Below are 15,637 nucleotides of genomic sequence, written 5' to 3'. Positions count from 1 at the left end.
CTTAAAACTAAATGTTTTATATAGTTTAATAATACTCTTAAAGCAGGAAACTGTTTGAATTGTTACCTTGGTTAAATCTTTTTTTGAAGTTTCTTAAAATTTTCAATGCTGAAGTGCGGTAGGTATTGTAATTCATTTTATGGTCAGGATTTACATTTTTATTGACAAAATCTATTAAAAAACATATTTTTTCATGTCAAATTTTGAAAACTATTGACAAATGCTAAACTTATGATTTTCATAGACTAACTATGAACTAGACTGTAGCTATCAAATTAATTTTCTTCAGAATTAAACTTTTGGTAAATTAAAAAATATCGAAAAGTTATCGCTCACCAAAAATAGATTTTTTCAATTCCTCAGGAATGGCTGTTTTTTTTACCTACTTCCCAGGTCATAAAAGGCAAAATCTTTTCACCAAGCAATTTTTCTAGTAACACTCTTATCATCTTTTCTGGTTCTTCTTTGAAATATGTTTTAAGCCTAATATGCTCATCCTTATCTATCCAAACTTTGTATTTATTTGATAATTTCACCTTTAAAGTATGATAAGAATTATAAATTCCTGTGAGTTTAATACTAGAGGTCGATTATGTATTTTGATTTAGACTTCAAATTGACTTTAACTTCAAATGCATTTTGATTTAAAATTCCAATCGATTTTGATGTCAAATTCATTTAGATTTCGAATTGATCTTGACGCCAAATTCAGTTTGAAGACAATTCTTATTCGAAATCAAAATGAATTTGCCACCAAAGTTAATTGAAATTCTAGGGTAAAAGTGGGTATTATCGCGGTATTTTATATTTTAATAAATATTTCAAATATTATAAAAAATTTTTGACACTAAAAAATCACTCCTTGAACTTGACAACTAAGACATTATAATATGCATCATATTTTTCATTATTTTTCTATTAATCAATTTATTAAAATAGTTTTAAAATATGTTGTCTGAAAAAAGTTCAAAATGGCTCACCTTGGTTTGAGATTCAACTCTACAGTGGTGTCAAAAATTATTGTTTTTATATTCTATAAAACTCTAAGAGATGATTCTTTTTTTAGATTTTAATAAATTGATTGTTATTCTTCATAAAAAAAATTTGTTTAGTTAAAAAAATTGATTTTTATTAAATATTTACAGTCACGATAATGGAGACATCTTTTTTTTAACATGTGGGTATTTTCGCGGCTCCTATCATAACCCTTGAAAGTAAGGTTAGCAGTGTGTCTCTAAAGTTTAAAACGTTGAAATTATAGCCGATATTATTTTCGCTTGTTTTAATTTATATTTTAATAAAAGTACTTTGTATGTATATAAAAAAATTAATTTTCAACTAAATAAATGTTGAATTAACATTGTTTTTCCACTTTGCACAGTAACTGTTAAACACATTTAGACACAATAAAAATTTCGTTTATTTGAACGTTCAGAATTTTAGTAAATCTTATAACAGTTACAAAATACAAGCAAGAAAATAAAGAGTAATGGAAAAGATAAAAAAATTAAAGTAAGTGAGATCTGTATATTTAAGGAAAAAATTTTTAATAGCTATAAAAAAGGAGCAAAAGTGTCAAATGAGCATTGACTATACGTTAGAAATATTTGATAATAATTGCTTTAGAATATTTTATCAGAGTATTATTTTATATTATGAGACTAATTAAATTATTATAATAAAACCAAGTATCTTTCTTCTTGTGATACTAGTTTACTATTGAATTCGTCCATTTATTATAATGCTTAAAATTTTGTTTAATTCAAGTTCTTGCTATATTTATATTTATATTTTTAAAAACTATATTATTATTCCTTTTAATTTTTTACATTTACTACATTTTAATTAAGTAACTATTACAAAAATCCAAAAAGCAATAAATAAATTATCCGCGATATTTACCACGCGATAATACACTCATCCGCGATATTTGACACGCGAAAATACCCTCAAGCCATTACAAGTCCCGCGAAATTACACACGCAAAGGAGTCTTCTATTTAATCATTTATTTAACGATTAAAACTATTTTCTATAACGTTGGCAATTTTTTTTAAAGAAAAGATAGCTTAAATATTCATTTAAAAAAAACAAAGCCATATACATTTATTTATAATTTTTAAACCACTTGGATGTATGACGTATACAAAATTCTTCGATAATACCCACATTTACCCTACATTACAATGAATTTGATGTCAAAATCAATTTGAATTACAAATCAAAGTGAACTCAAATTACATAATCGAACCCCCATTCTTAAATTATTATTACTTAGCGCACTTAAAAGCTATCATTATTTTATTTGTTTTTAAGTAAAATAAAATTAATTTGTTCTAATATTTATCATATGTATGAGGAGGAAGACGAGAATATACAAGTAACGTTAACAAAAAATAGCTCAATACTAAAATATACTCAATATGAACTATACAGTAAGTGTGACGTTCACCAAGAAGCGAAAACAGATAATTGAAAACTAAGGTGACGGTCTTTGGGCCAAATGTCGTTATCATTTAGAATTGAAAAATGTGAATAAGCTGTAGGAAAATTGAGGTTACAAGATGTTAGAATCTTTAAATCTCTATTCCTAAGAGAATGAGAATCTATATGATTGTAACAATAACCTCTACATTCTCTTAAAGTAAATAAAGTAGCATTACCTTGCCATTTCCCTTCTGTTGATAAAGATAAGATTTAGGTTTCTGTAAAATAAATAAAATATTCGTTTATTTTCTAAGCATTCAAAAATTAATTAAAACAATGTTGCTTTACTTAAAGTAAAAAAATTTGTAAGTGTCATTTACCCTGAAATATATTCTATTTGCTATTATTCCCCTAGATGTTGCAGGACTTTTCTCTATTAATGACGAATTTATATCTGAAAACATAGGTATCTTTGGGAAAAAATTGTTATGTAAAATAAATATACTTAAAATTTGTATTTATAATTTAGACAAATAGAGTAGGAATTTATAAGTAGGAGTTGTGGCTGTACTTAAATGAACATTACCCGCAATCTAGAAATGCTTTTTGCTTTCAAGCTGGTACTGAACAATAAAATCATTTTTGTCTGCAACGATAAGGAGTAATTTCGAGGTACAAAAAATGATCATTTTTTGCCGAAACTCTGTCGATAGCTTTTTTCTTCAGCCGTTTCTAAGGCCAAGTTACCTAATTCTATGTTTGTAAGATAGTAAAAACCGAAAGAATCAGTACAAGTAAAAGGGTGTCACACAATTCATCTTTTGTATGAGGTTCGATGACTATTATTAAGAAGACACAGGATAACTCCACAGAGGCTTTGCTTTCATCATGCACATTAAACTTAGATCAGTTAAACAGTTTGAGATAGAATTATAACCTGTAAATAGGAAATAGAGAGCATTTCATTTTTTAGACGTAACAGTATTAAATTCATAAGAACCTTCTATTCCATTGTGGATGTAACAATGTTTAAATAACGTATAATTACACAGCCACAAAAAAAAATTTTGGTTCTGATCAGGAGGTCTCACTAGATGTACCTTATGTTTTTTGGGTCGCCGAATGAGGTCCATTTAACCCCATCAGATTAGGGTTTTGATATAACCCCAAAAAACCAATATGGCTGACAGCTTTTGGAAAAAATTATCGGATTTGCTTAAAACTCGTTACTCAGGGGTTTTCGGTATCACTGATTACGAATTTAAAGTCAGTTTTCAAATATTCAAAATGGCGGATCTAATGTGGCCGACACTTTTTTGTAAAATTCATCGGATACGCTTAAAACTCGCAACTCGGGGGTTTACGGTGATGCTTATTACAAATTTAAAGTCAGTTTTCAAAAATTTAAAATAGTGGATCCAATATGGCGGACACCTTCCAGAAAAATTCATCGGATTCGCTTAAAATTCGTTAATCAGGGATTTTATAGGTCGCTGACTACGAATTTGATGTCAGTTTTTAAAAATTAAAAATAGCGGATCCAATATGTCCGACCCTTATTTAAAAACTCATCAAATTCGCTTAAAACTTGTTAGGCAGGGGGTTTTCAGGGTCGCTGAATCCGAATTAACTGTCAGCTTTCAAAAATTCTAAAAGACTTGTTTATTTTGATCAATTAAGTAAACACTACCCCCGAGCAGTCTCCTCGACGGATTTTTACATTCTCATCATATGAGAAAGTATTAGTTTTGGTCGAAAATTGACTTTCGCTAATTTCATGAAATCTGGACGTTTTGGGGTCCCCTGAACCCAAAAAACATGGTCCGGCGATGGTGTCTGTCTGTTCGTCTGTCTGTCCGTCTGTCTGTCTGTAGACCAAAAATTTTGTTCCCACGATAACTCTTGAAAAACTTATCCGATCGTTTTTAAATTTAACACACTTAAAGTTGGTGCAAAAATGAAGGCCAAGTTCGTTAACCAGCCATTTTCGTTAAAAAATACAAAAACTACAGTACTTTCAAAATTTTGAAAAATCAATTTTTTCAAATTTTCAAATTTTTATTTGCATGTTACGATAGCTTAGAAAAATTAAAACAACTTTTCTCTACAACATTTTTTCATAAAAAGTCAAATTTCAGAGTTATAGGCTCTTAAGTGGTCAAAAAAACTAAAAAATCCCAAAATAACTCTAAAAATCAAAATATTTTCAAAGAATTAAAAGTAACTTCAACTATTTTTACATAATCTCACCCAAATACACCCAAAAACATATTTATAGACATAAAACTGTCAATTTCTCGAAAAACCACTGTATATATATATATATATATATATATATATATATATATATATATATATATATATATATTTTATTATTTTTTGGGAAAAAAATCGATATTCCGACTCAATTATCTCCGAATCTATTCCATATGGAATCTTGCTACTCGAGACTTTTTTTCTCGTCTCATCCTCAGCTACAACTTTGCTGTAGACACCATTTCGCCAAACCCTATACTTTTCGAGTTATTTTCAAAAAAGTAATGATGTCACGTTTTTGGGGGCAGGGGAGGGGTCTCTATTAAACGTGACACGATGTATTTTTGCAAGTGAAATTGCATGAAGTAGCGTGACAGTGTAGGGGAAGTCTAAAATCCCGAAAAATTGCGTGACATCATTTGTGAACGCTCCCTTAACTGTGTTAAAGAATTTGTTATTGATTTTGTAAAATGTTATAACTTTTATAAAAATTCGCTTTTATCAACAACTTGATAATAATACTTTAAAAATATTTTAGCTGCTTCTGCAAATCATGTTTCTGCTAAGAGAGTTAGTATAATTAAAAATAACTTTTCAATTTTAATCATCAAGACCAAAAATTAGAGTTGTGCAAAAAGCTTGAAGCTCGAATCTTGATCGAGCTTTTTCGAGCTTTTTATCTACCAAAAATTTTATCTACCAAAAATATACATTTAAATCCACTTAATCTCCCAATCATCAGCAAACAAAAACATGTGATGAGAATGTAATCCTTAAAGTCGTAGTAACTTTAAGAAAAAAAATATTTTATTAAACATGTAATAAGAAATAATAACAAGAACACAAATAATGCAAAACAATTTTAGACCACCGCGAGCAAAGCGAGCCAATTGCGCGCGAAGCGCGCAACATCAAACGGAGCGCGAAGCGCGACGATCAATATTCGCGCGCCCCGAGGCGCGCTGAAACTTGCGAGCCCCCGCGCGAAGGGCGGATGAGAATGTGTCCGCGCTTGCGCGGACAGATTTTTTTATGTATAAAGACTCATAAAAGAACGTGCATTGAATAACAGCATTTGAAAAGGCATGTCATATACGTCTACATATTAAGTTAAATGTTATTGGAGTTGTGAGATTTTTAAAGTAGAATATAGTATTCGTAATCAGTGAATTTTTCCAAAAGGTGTTCGCCATATTGGATCCACCATTTTTAATTTTTAAAAACTGACTTCAAATTTGTAATCAGCAACACGGAAAACCCTCGAGTAACGAGTTTCAAGTGAATTCGATAAATTTTTCCAAAAACTGTTAGCCATATTGGTTTTTTTGGGTTATGTCAAAACCATGATCTGATGGTGTTAAATGGACCTTGAATTCGGATTTAGCGAACCAAAAAACATAAAGTCTACATAGTGAGACCTCCAGATCAGAACCAAAAAATTTTTTTGTGTGGCTGTTACCTTCTGCCCTATTATCTCCTGCAATAATATTCAAACATTGTTTAGGTCTATTTAAGAACGTGACTAAGAAAGAAAATAAATTATTATGTTTAGTTTCACGACTTTTACATAAACTTCTACACTGAGAAAACTGGAGTATTGGACTAAACATCTGGAGGGACAAATCGTTGATATTTGAGAGTTAGCTATTGGATGACAATCTAAATGTTCAAATACACCATTGACAGATATTCGTGCCATTTCTCTTGGAGGGAAAATGAGTTTATAACAGAGGGACAAATTAACCATCTTGAGAAATCCCTTCCTTATCCGTCGCGAAATGAATAAATATGGCAACCTAACCCCTAAATTAAATACATAAAAATGATAAAATGTCAGAAAAATAATTTCGCACGCATCAGATCGTACACATTTTCTGCGCAACTTTTAACCCTCAGATATAATAGGAGAGGATATACAAGTAGATTTCCATTATCAATTCAAAATTTATTTTAGAAGGACTATTTAACTCTCTTCATAAGCAAAGGAAACATACACTTTTTGAACCTCTGAATTTGACTCTCCAGTTTTCTCAGTGTACTAATAAAAAGGTTTCTTGAGAAAATTTCAGTTTATATCTAGCAATTTAATACACTTTGACAATTGACAGCTGTCAAATTAGTTGTCAACTTTTATAAACACCAGTTTTCAAAGAGTTTTAAATTAATTATCACAAAAAACGGTTCTGTGGGTAAATTTAGTCCATATATGGGTGATTCTCCCGAAATACTCCTTTTTGTGAGTTACAAACAGAAAAGAAAAAAAATTATTATTTATGGATTAATGCAGTCAATTATATTGAGCTTTCAAAAATCTACCACCTCTATAGCATGATCATGCTAACTTTTAGCTTTTAAAGTATATATTTTAAATTAAAATTTACAAAAAAATTAAGAGGTTAAAATTTGGCGCCGGCGTTTTTTATTATATATATTTTTCTATTTACAAAAAATTATTTAAAAATTATAATTTATTAATATTATCTATTATAGATTTTGAAATACTTACAGTTATCAAAAATCTCTTTAAACAATTGTCAAAAATTATTTTTCATACATTTTAGGTTCACTTTTCACTGGCAGTTTGTAAACAACCGACAATCATATCAATTTTTAATTTTTATTTAAAAAAGTGAGAGGAATGACGGGTGAGAGGAATGACGATTTCAACATTTTTTAATTTTATTTAATTGACAAATACTTTTCCTCCAGCTTAGAATGCCCTATCATGTTTATAAAGGATAACTTTATGTGAAAAAAATTTGCGATCAATTTATATATATTAATATTGTTTTTATTAGGGGTGAGAGGAATGACGCTTTAGGTTGTGAATCTCTGCTTATGTCTCAATTTTAATTTTTTTAACGCAAAATAATGCCATTTTTTAAAAAGTAACTTAAGAAATTAATATTAGAGATGTTAATTTAAATATTGATCACAATAATTAAGCAATATCTCTACCCACAGCAAAAATATTGGATAATATTCAACGAGTGAGAGGAATGACGCGGTACTACATGACAAATTTCATTTTCTATATTTAAAAAAACTACACGACATATTTTATTTATATTTTTGAAAATTATTCTTAAATATCATAACTTTTAGAAAAAATTAATAAAGTACCAATTTTCATGTTTTAAATAATTGTTTTACCTATTGAAAAAATGAAAAGCACTTAGATGACAGGTTAGAAAATCGATTTTGAGGTGGTAAAATATTTTAAAATTGTATTAAACAATAAAATTTTACAACTTTTTCTTGCAGAACATTTAGAAAAAGTGATAAAATAGGGAAATATGACTTGGTATTTTCCCAAATGATTATAATTATTTAGAAAATCTTGATTACATGCAAAATGAGGTTTTTTGGAGAATCACCCATATAGGTATTTAATATATTTTGGAAGTTGACAGCTGCCCGTGTGGAAAAATATTGTGGCAGTCTAGAGTCCAATGATTTCCCGATTAGCAATCATCAAGTCCGTCTAATTCTAGAGGGTCCATCAAGTCCCGAATCAATGACTTAACAGATTGGCTTATTAGAAAAAATCTAAGTCAAATATGTCCGTCTAGTACGGTGTTATTAAGACCGTCTAGATTTGGTCTAGGATGTTATATGCGCATGCGTCGATGAATGCCCAGCTGTTAAGTAACATGGCGCCTAATGGCGTCGCGTCGTTTGGCGTCGTTAGATCAGTCAGTGTGTGATGCATTTTGTTTGTGAATTATAGTATTTGTTGTGGTTTCTGTTTTACGTGAATAATAATGTGCTATGTTGTTGTTGTTTTCTGTATAATTTAATTTTAAATGTGCCCTGAAAAAAATGATTTTGATGTGTTTCTATGTGTTTTGATTAGTCGGCTGAAGCTAGCAGTCGTACTCAGCATCAATGTTTAGGCGTCATCTACCAATATGCCTCTCCTTCAAATTTTGTAATACTTAATGATTTAAAAAACCATCGAGTATTGTTATTTGAGAATCAATATCCACTAAATAGCAAATTTAGTAAGTTTTTATTTATTAATTTCATTAATTAGTGGTTGACGCCTAAAGATTGGTGCTAAGTACGACTGCTAGTTTCATCCGGCTGTTTTGATTTGTAGTAAATTTTATTTTACAAAAAGACTACTATCTCCAATGCCAAAGATTAGGAGGGACACAAAGCCTTACGCTTAAAGAAAGTTGAAGTGAAAAATACAGAAAGTTAAAATATTTTTTAATAATTTTATATAAAAAAAAGTCATTAAAATTATTTCAAATATAATTAAGTTTTATCATTCTAAGAATAGTTGTCATAACATATAATGAGAAATTTTGAATAGACGTAGATTAGAATTTACTAGCACTGCTGATCAGACCAGAAACGCTGGTCTATTCTAGACGATAGCGTGGAAGTTTCGTTTCAATTCTGAACAGCCGCTCGACAAGACCGTCTGCCCTGGGTCTAGAAAGACGTTAGACAGTCTATTAAGCGCTTGGTCAGCGCCCTAAAATTTTTCCACACGGGTGTCAATTTAGTAATTAACTTCTATAAATAGGATTTTTTAAAAGTTCCTAAATATTTTTTATAAATAGGGTGATGTGGGGTGATGTGCAACGTTTTTTTTCGTTGGACGAAAAACATGTCAAATAATTAAATTTTTAAACATTTCAAAATTGAATGACTTAGAGGCATTATAATAGAATATTCCTGCACTATTAGATTTTCAGAATTTTAAATTTTTCCTACAAATTTTTCGCTTTTTCAAAAACATCTGTTTTTGCATTTGTCAAAAAAGTTGGGTATGTAATGCATAAATATCGATGAAAATGTCTTTAATTATTAATTTCAGGCTTTTTCAATGCAAACTAATCGAAATCTGCCAAAAAAAATTACTAAGGTATAGTTGACCTCTAAAAAGTGGAGATTTCACCAAAGAAAAAAAAATTTGTTGTTGTTTAATTTTTTATTTATTCATAACTGAATAAGGAATATAATTAAAGGAAAATAACTAAGCATTTTTTATTTATCATGTGAATCGCAGTTATGTCACGTAAAAAGTAGTTACATCCACCCCCAAAAAAAGTGTTGCAAATCACCCCAAATATGATATTTTGGGAAAAATGATTTGTACGCAATACAATGCAATGGAAACAAAAAATATAAACAGATATTTAAAAACACTTAAAAAACCAACAATAAATACATTCTTATCTATAAAATAAATTAAAACCCTTCACGAAACGACTAGAAATGTAAAGCGCGAGAAATATTTCCTTCTCGAGAAATTTAAGTTAACTTACGTACAGCAAACCTAGCTACGAGCTGTCTCGTGAGTTTTATATCAAAAACAAGCTATTGAGGACACAAACAAATGGCAATACTTGGCTCTGTTCAATATCGAACTGTATAAAAGTTGACAACTCATTTGACAGCTGTCAACTGTCAAAGTGTATTAAATTGCTAGATATAAACTGTAATTTTATCAAGAAACCTTTTTATTAGTACAAGTTTATGTAAAAGTCGTGAAAGTTCATTTTTTTAAATATGACAGAACTTTGACAACTTTTTTGACAACCGGTAGCTGTCAAAAGTAATTTTTGACATCATATTCGTTTCAGCGTGCAAAAAAATATGGGAATACATGGACCTAAGTCAAATTTTTGAGAAATGGAAAAGTTGTAATACAAAGTTTACAGAAGTGTACCAAAGCTATGTTAAACCCCATTTAAATTTTAACCCTTCGTCGGCACGGGTTAATATTTTTCAAATGGGCTGTTTTTGTAGGTAGCTTATTTTTTTCACATTTTAATTCAAATTCCAGCCGGCGACCTAAGAAATTCCAAATTTTCCAAAATAAGAACCACCCTAATATACCCGGTAAAAAGGCTTGCATTAAAAAGTATTGAAAAAATTGAATTTCTTTTAATTCCTTTTTTGTCCTGAGTTTCGAATTCCCAATAAAAGTATACAAATAAAAGATTTTTAATTCTCTTTAATATCGTCACATAAACGTTGACCAAGGGGACCAAGGTATAAGAAAGGAATTAAAAAGCACATAATTTTAGGTTAGGTGTAGAAAGGTATTCAATTTTTAATATAGGTATTTATGGAAAATGTGATGCTTAGGAAGTCAATTTTTTATGAGTAAGTGAAATCAAGGAAAGTAGGGTAATGTCACATTGATCCCGTGCAGAAATTGCCCACCCGGGCCCAGACCCCGCATGAAACAGGGAACCCGACCGGGATCCGGTCTGGGAGCTCGGCAAATCGGGGGCAAATCGGGCTTTTGCCATGGCCCCGGTCGGTTTTATTGTTTCACCCCGGTTTAGGGAAGCCCGGTCTGGGCCCGGCCAGGCCCCTGCCAAAATTTCTACACGCCACTTTGAGTGGACCACCTGAGCTTTTAAGTTATCTGACAGCGGAAACATAAAATAAATAAAACGAATAGCAGCACCGCACCTAGAAACCGTAAGAAATTAAGTTCCGCGATAAACATGTACGTTATTGTTTGATGTAACGCATTTTTAAGAATACAAACCAAAAAAGAAGTCGCTCTTACAATGAGTAAAGTGATTCAGAAGTGTAAAAGTAGTGTAAAATTTAAGTTTTAAAAGGTAACTTATTTTTTTCCTACTTCTTTGGACATTGCAATTGATTGTCTTAGTTTAATTAAGTGATAATTTTGACTCAAAAAAAAATTGTGGTGGCTGCTATAAAAAGTTGTATTTTAAATTTTTAATGTCAGTTTACCATTTTTAAGGAAATAAATAGACAATAAATTGGTTTGAAACTATGTTTTATGTTCTTTATTAATTTTTTTGTGATATTGATGTGATATGTGCCAAAATTATTAAAAGTGGTTTCACTTGTAAACATTGCGACACAATCATGGTCTGAAGCTGCATAAGCATAAATTTTGTTTTAATATATCAGAAATATTAAATAAATTAAAGAAAATAGAATAACTTTTACAATTTTTTAGGAGTGGTCCACTCAAGGTTACACTTTTTTCATTCCTTAAAAATTAGCTATTTTTTAAAAGTCAATTGTTTTTTCCAAATAAAACAAAGCTATTATAGTGTAAACACTTACCTAGGGATCTAAACTAAAGAATGGAATAGAAACCTCCGATTAATTTTCTTTCATAAAGAATTTTTTTTTTATATAAAAATCACACAGCATCAAAATTTTCTTGAAACTTGACAGGAAATCGCTCAGTTTATATTAGCAGACGAAAATTTAATAATTGGGCTTCAGGAAACGTCAAAGTAGTCACAAAACATCAAAATTTCTGACGTTTTCTCATTATTCCTGATTTTATTTTTAGCAGGGAAGTTATTATACACAGTAAAATTTTTGCTCAAGTTTGATATTCAATATTTCCTTATTATACGGACATTTAAATATAACCTTACATTCTCCATGACCTTTACCACGCAATATTTATAACCTCGCTGGGCGAGATCCTGTCTAGTTTAGAGAAATTCTCGGTGCTATGTGGGATTTTATTTGCACTTTGGTAATTTGCACCCGATTATATGCACGTGGACAGTCGCAGTTGACGCCATTTATCACCAGTTGCAAAGTCAAGCACACTTCAACTGTCAATGAACAGAGCCATTTTCTTTTCTTATCCTTTTCTCAAGTAACTTGGATTTTGATTTAGGGTCGTTTTTACGGTCGTATATGAATACTATTTTTTCCATATACATTAAATATAATATTGCTCTAAAATAATATATTTTTTCAGATAAGTATTAAAATATAATTTATTCTTAAATAATTTGAAATTTTTAAGCGTTCAAATAAAATAAATGCAAAAAAACACTGTTGTCATGGAGGTTTGGTATGCAGAAAAAGGAAGTTACGTGTTACTTGAAATATTAATAATAAATATAACAACAAACAAAGTTTGTTAAATACATCTAATTGATAAATATATTATGATTATATTTATTATTAATATTTCAAGTAACACGTAACTTCCCTTCTCTATATGACGGGTTCCACGTTAAGTGACCCAGGTCAAAATTTTAAATGCTTGGGATCGGGTTAAAAGTTTGCACAAACAGTAGTCCTATTAGATACAATTAAAAATACCAAATATTATTAATTTATTTAAACAAATATAAAAACTGGAGGGGGTCAAAGTTTAAATTTTTGGTCTAACATGGAATATTTGAAAAATTTGTAGTTTCTTTAAAACAAAACGAAAATACGTTTTCTATTTTGGGTTTTTCTGCTGTTTTTCAACACTTTCTAATGGTGTAAACAAATGTAGAGAAAAAAAATTTTTTGACCTTGAAAAATTAAATTAAAAAATAAAATTTCATTTTTTTATCAAATGGACAGTTTTTATTTTTAAAAAAAAAAATTTTATCATAAAGGTGAGGTTTTTTCCTAAAAAAAATGTATAGGTCAAAACGTGGGACAAGAACTTTTAACTGGTCAAAATAAACATTTACTTCTGCAATCCACCGCCCCTGCTCGTTGTTGGGCTATATATTGTTTATAACAATTGAAATAAATTATTTTATGCTTTATTAATTATCTGGTGGTCATATTGGATGAATTTAAATTTATTTAGATCATGTGCAGCAACGGAATAAGAAAATAAACGTCCTTTTTAAAAAAAGTGTATTAATTTGTTAACTTTGATTAAAAAAAAATTATAAATAATTAAAATCCCCAAAATTGTCCTCAAAGGATGTCTTAAGAATTTATTCCCCTTTAATTTAAGACAAAGAACACTCAAATTGGTTAAAAATTGTAAGGTGTAGACATTTTTTAATAGTAAATTGTAAGAAAAATTCCACTGCGGGTCGGTGCACGGCAGAAGTAAATGCTTAATTTGACCAGTTAAAAGTTCTTGTCCCACGTTTTGACCTATACATTTTTTTTAGGAAAAAACCTCACCTTTATGATAAAATTTTTTTTAAAAAAATAAAAACTGCCCATTTGATAAAAAAATGAAATTTTATTTTTTAATTTAATTTTTCAAGGTCAAACAATTTTTTTTCTCTACATTTGTTCACACTATTAGAAAGTGTTGAAAAACAGCAGCAAAACCCAAAATAGAAAACGTATTTTCGTTTTGTTTTAAAGAATCTACAAATTTTTCAAATATTCCATGTAAATTTTTGACCTGGGTCACTTGACGTGGAACCCGTCATATACCTAACCTTCTTCCCAGTGGGCACAGGGACGTCTGAAAGACGTCTCTTTTTGTCCGCGGACGATTCGCGGACAATGATGGCAATGTCTCTGAGTCATCAGAAAGACAACTAAAAGACGTCTAAAAAACGTTCTATGTCTGGTCCAAAAGACGTCTAAAAGACATAAGAAAGGACGTCTAAAGTACGTCTAAAAGACGTCTTTAAGACGTCTTTCGGACGTCCTTTTTACATTCCTTCAGATCTTAAATAAACATTTCTTTTATAACATTTTCTAAGTTGAAATTCAGTAACATTGTATTAAATTTATTTTAAGTTTAATTTTATTTTTTCTAAAATGTGGAGAAATAATGAAAAAATTCCGACGAAGCTGGGATCGAACTCGGATACCTTGGGCTTGAAACACTGCGCCTTAAGCACCTCAGCCGTTCAAGACAGATATGAACCTCTACAAAGTTAACGATCTCACTTGTCAATGAAATGAATTTAACTTAGAAAATAATATTTTCTATTTATAAAAATTGTTCTATTTTCAAATGTTGAATGAAAAAGACGTCTTTAAGAAACTTTAAAGACATATAATGGCCAAGACATAGAACATGAATAGGACGTCTTGAAGACGTCTTTTTGTACAAGTCCAAAAGACGTCCGCAAAAAGACATCCTTAGGACGTCTTTTGAACAAGTGTGCCCACTGGGTTGACAACAGTGTTTACTTGCGGTGTTGTGATTCGCGTCGCGTCAGTTGGTCAACTTTGTTTTTGAACTTCGTTTCTTAACAAAAATTTCGATTTTTTCGTAGATCATGGATTTTTTGACAGCTTTTAACCTGTCCAAATCTAGTATATTATGAAAATTGTGAAAATAAATGTAAAACTTGTAAAAATTCTAATTTTTTTTACAAAAATTGTATTATATGTATTTTTGTGGCTATGAGTAAAATAATGTGATATATATATTTGTTTGTGTTATATTTCTTATATGTTAAATAATAATTATAATTATAGTATAATTATAATACTAATAAAAGCATCATCTTCTACTAATGTTAAATCATATTATCCTCATTCCTAACATATCCTTAAATTGCTTTTTTGCATTTTTTTTATTTGAACGCTTAAAAATTTTAAATTATTTAAGAATAAATTATATTTTAATACTTCTCTGAAAAAATATATTATTTTAGAGCAATATTATATTTAATGTATATGGAAAAAAATAGTATACGACCGTAAATACGAGCCTAAATACAGGCATAAATACGGCCGTATTTACTGTTTCAATTACACCACCCTACTGAGGCTCGTATTTATGCCCGTATTTAGGGTCATATTTACTCCCGTATTTACAGTCGTTTCTTTTCAGTAGGGCTGATGCACCATTCTTTTTAAAATCAGAAAAATTAAATTGTACCATCATCAAATGCCGAATATTTAAATATTTAAAACAATTTTAAATACATAAAAAATTTTGTATAAGTTTATTATTCAAAACCAGGACATTTTAGGCAAGAGCCAGGACGTTGGTTTAGGGAATGTATGGATAACATATTTAGAGGATGACGGCATTCTGACTAGGCAAATTTTGACCATTTTTTCAGCATCGTTCTTTATCAAAAATCAAATTTTTTAAGTGTAGCAGCTGGAAAACCTCCATAATGTATGACAAACTAACAAGAAATTTTATACATTAACATAAAAACGCCGGTTTTAAGGGATTTAAAATCAAAAAACCAATTCTAAGCATCTAATTATTTCCAAGCTATATAATAATATTTAAATATTCTTTGCAGTTTAACTTA

At 29.6% G+C, this 15,637-nt stretch overlaps 2 protein-coding genes across 13 annotated transcripts in view; both read right to left on the bottom strand.

Annotated features, from left to right (window-relative positions):
• LOC122500031 overlaps positions 1-477 on the bottom strand; it is a 55,893-nt gene extending 55,416 nt beyond the window's left edge. For both annotated transcript variants that reach the window (XM_043608726.1, XM_043608727.1), the window contains exons 1-2: positions 337-477; positions 67-171 (exon numbers count right to left, since the gene is read on the bottom strand). In XM_043608726.1, coding sequence (XP_043464661.1) covers positions 67-136 — 70 coding nt within the window. In that variant the 5' untranslated portion in view covers positions 137-171; positions 337-477. The remainder of the gene's footprint in view (positions 1-66; positions 172-336) is intronic.
• LOC122500030 overlaps positions 1-15,637 on the bottom strand; it is a 212,524-nt gene that overhangs the window by 93,181 nt on the left and 103,706 nt on the right. The window lies entirely within an intron of this gene.

Source organism: Leptopilina heterotoma, unplaced genomic scaffold (assembly GCF_015476425.1).
Source record: "Leptopilina heterotoma isolate Lh14 unplaced genomic scaffold, ASM1547642v1 Lhet_180, whole genome shotgun sequence".
NCBI classification, from domain to species: domain Eukaryota; kingdom Metazoa; phylum Arthropoda; class Insecta; order Hymenoptera; family Figitidae; genus Leptopilina; species Leptopilina heterotoma.
The sequence above is the reverse complement of the archived record's forward strand: the minus strand, read 5'-3'. Positions and strand labels throughout refer to the sequence as shown.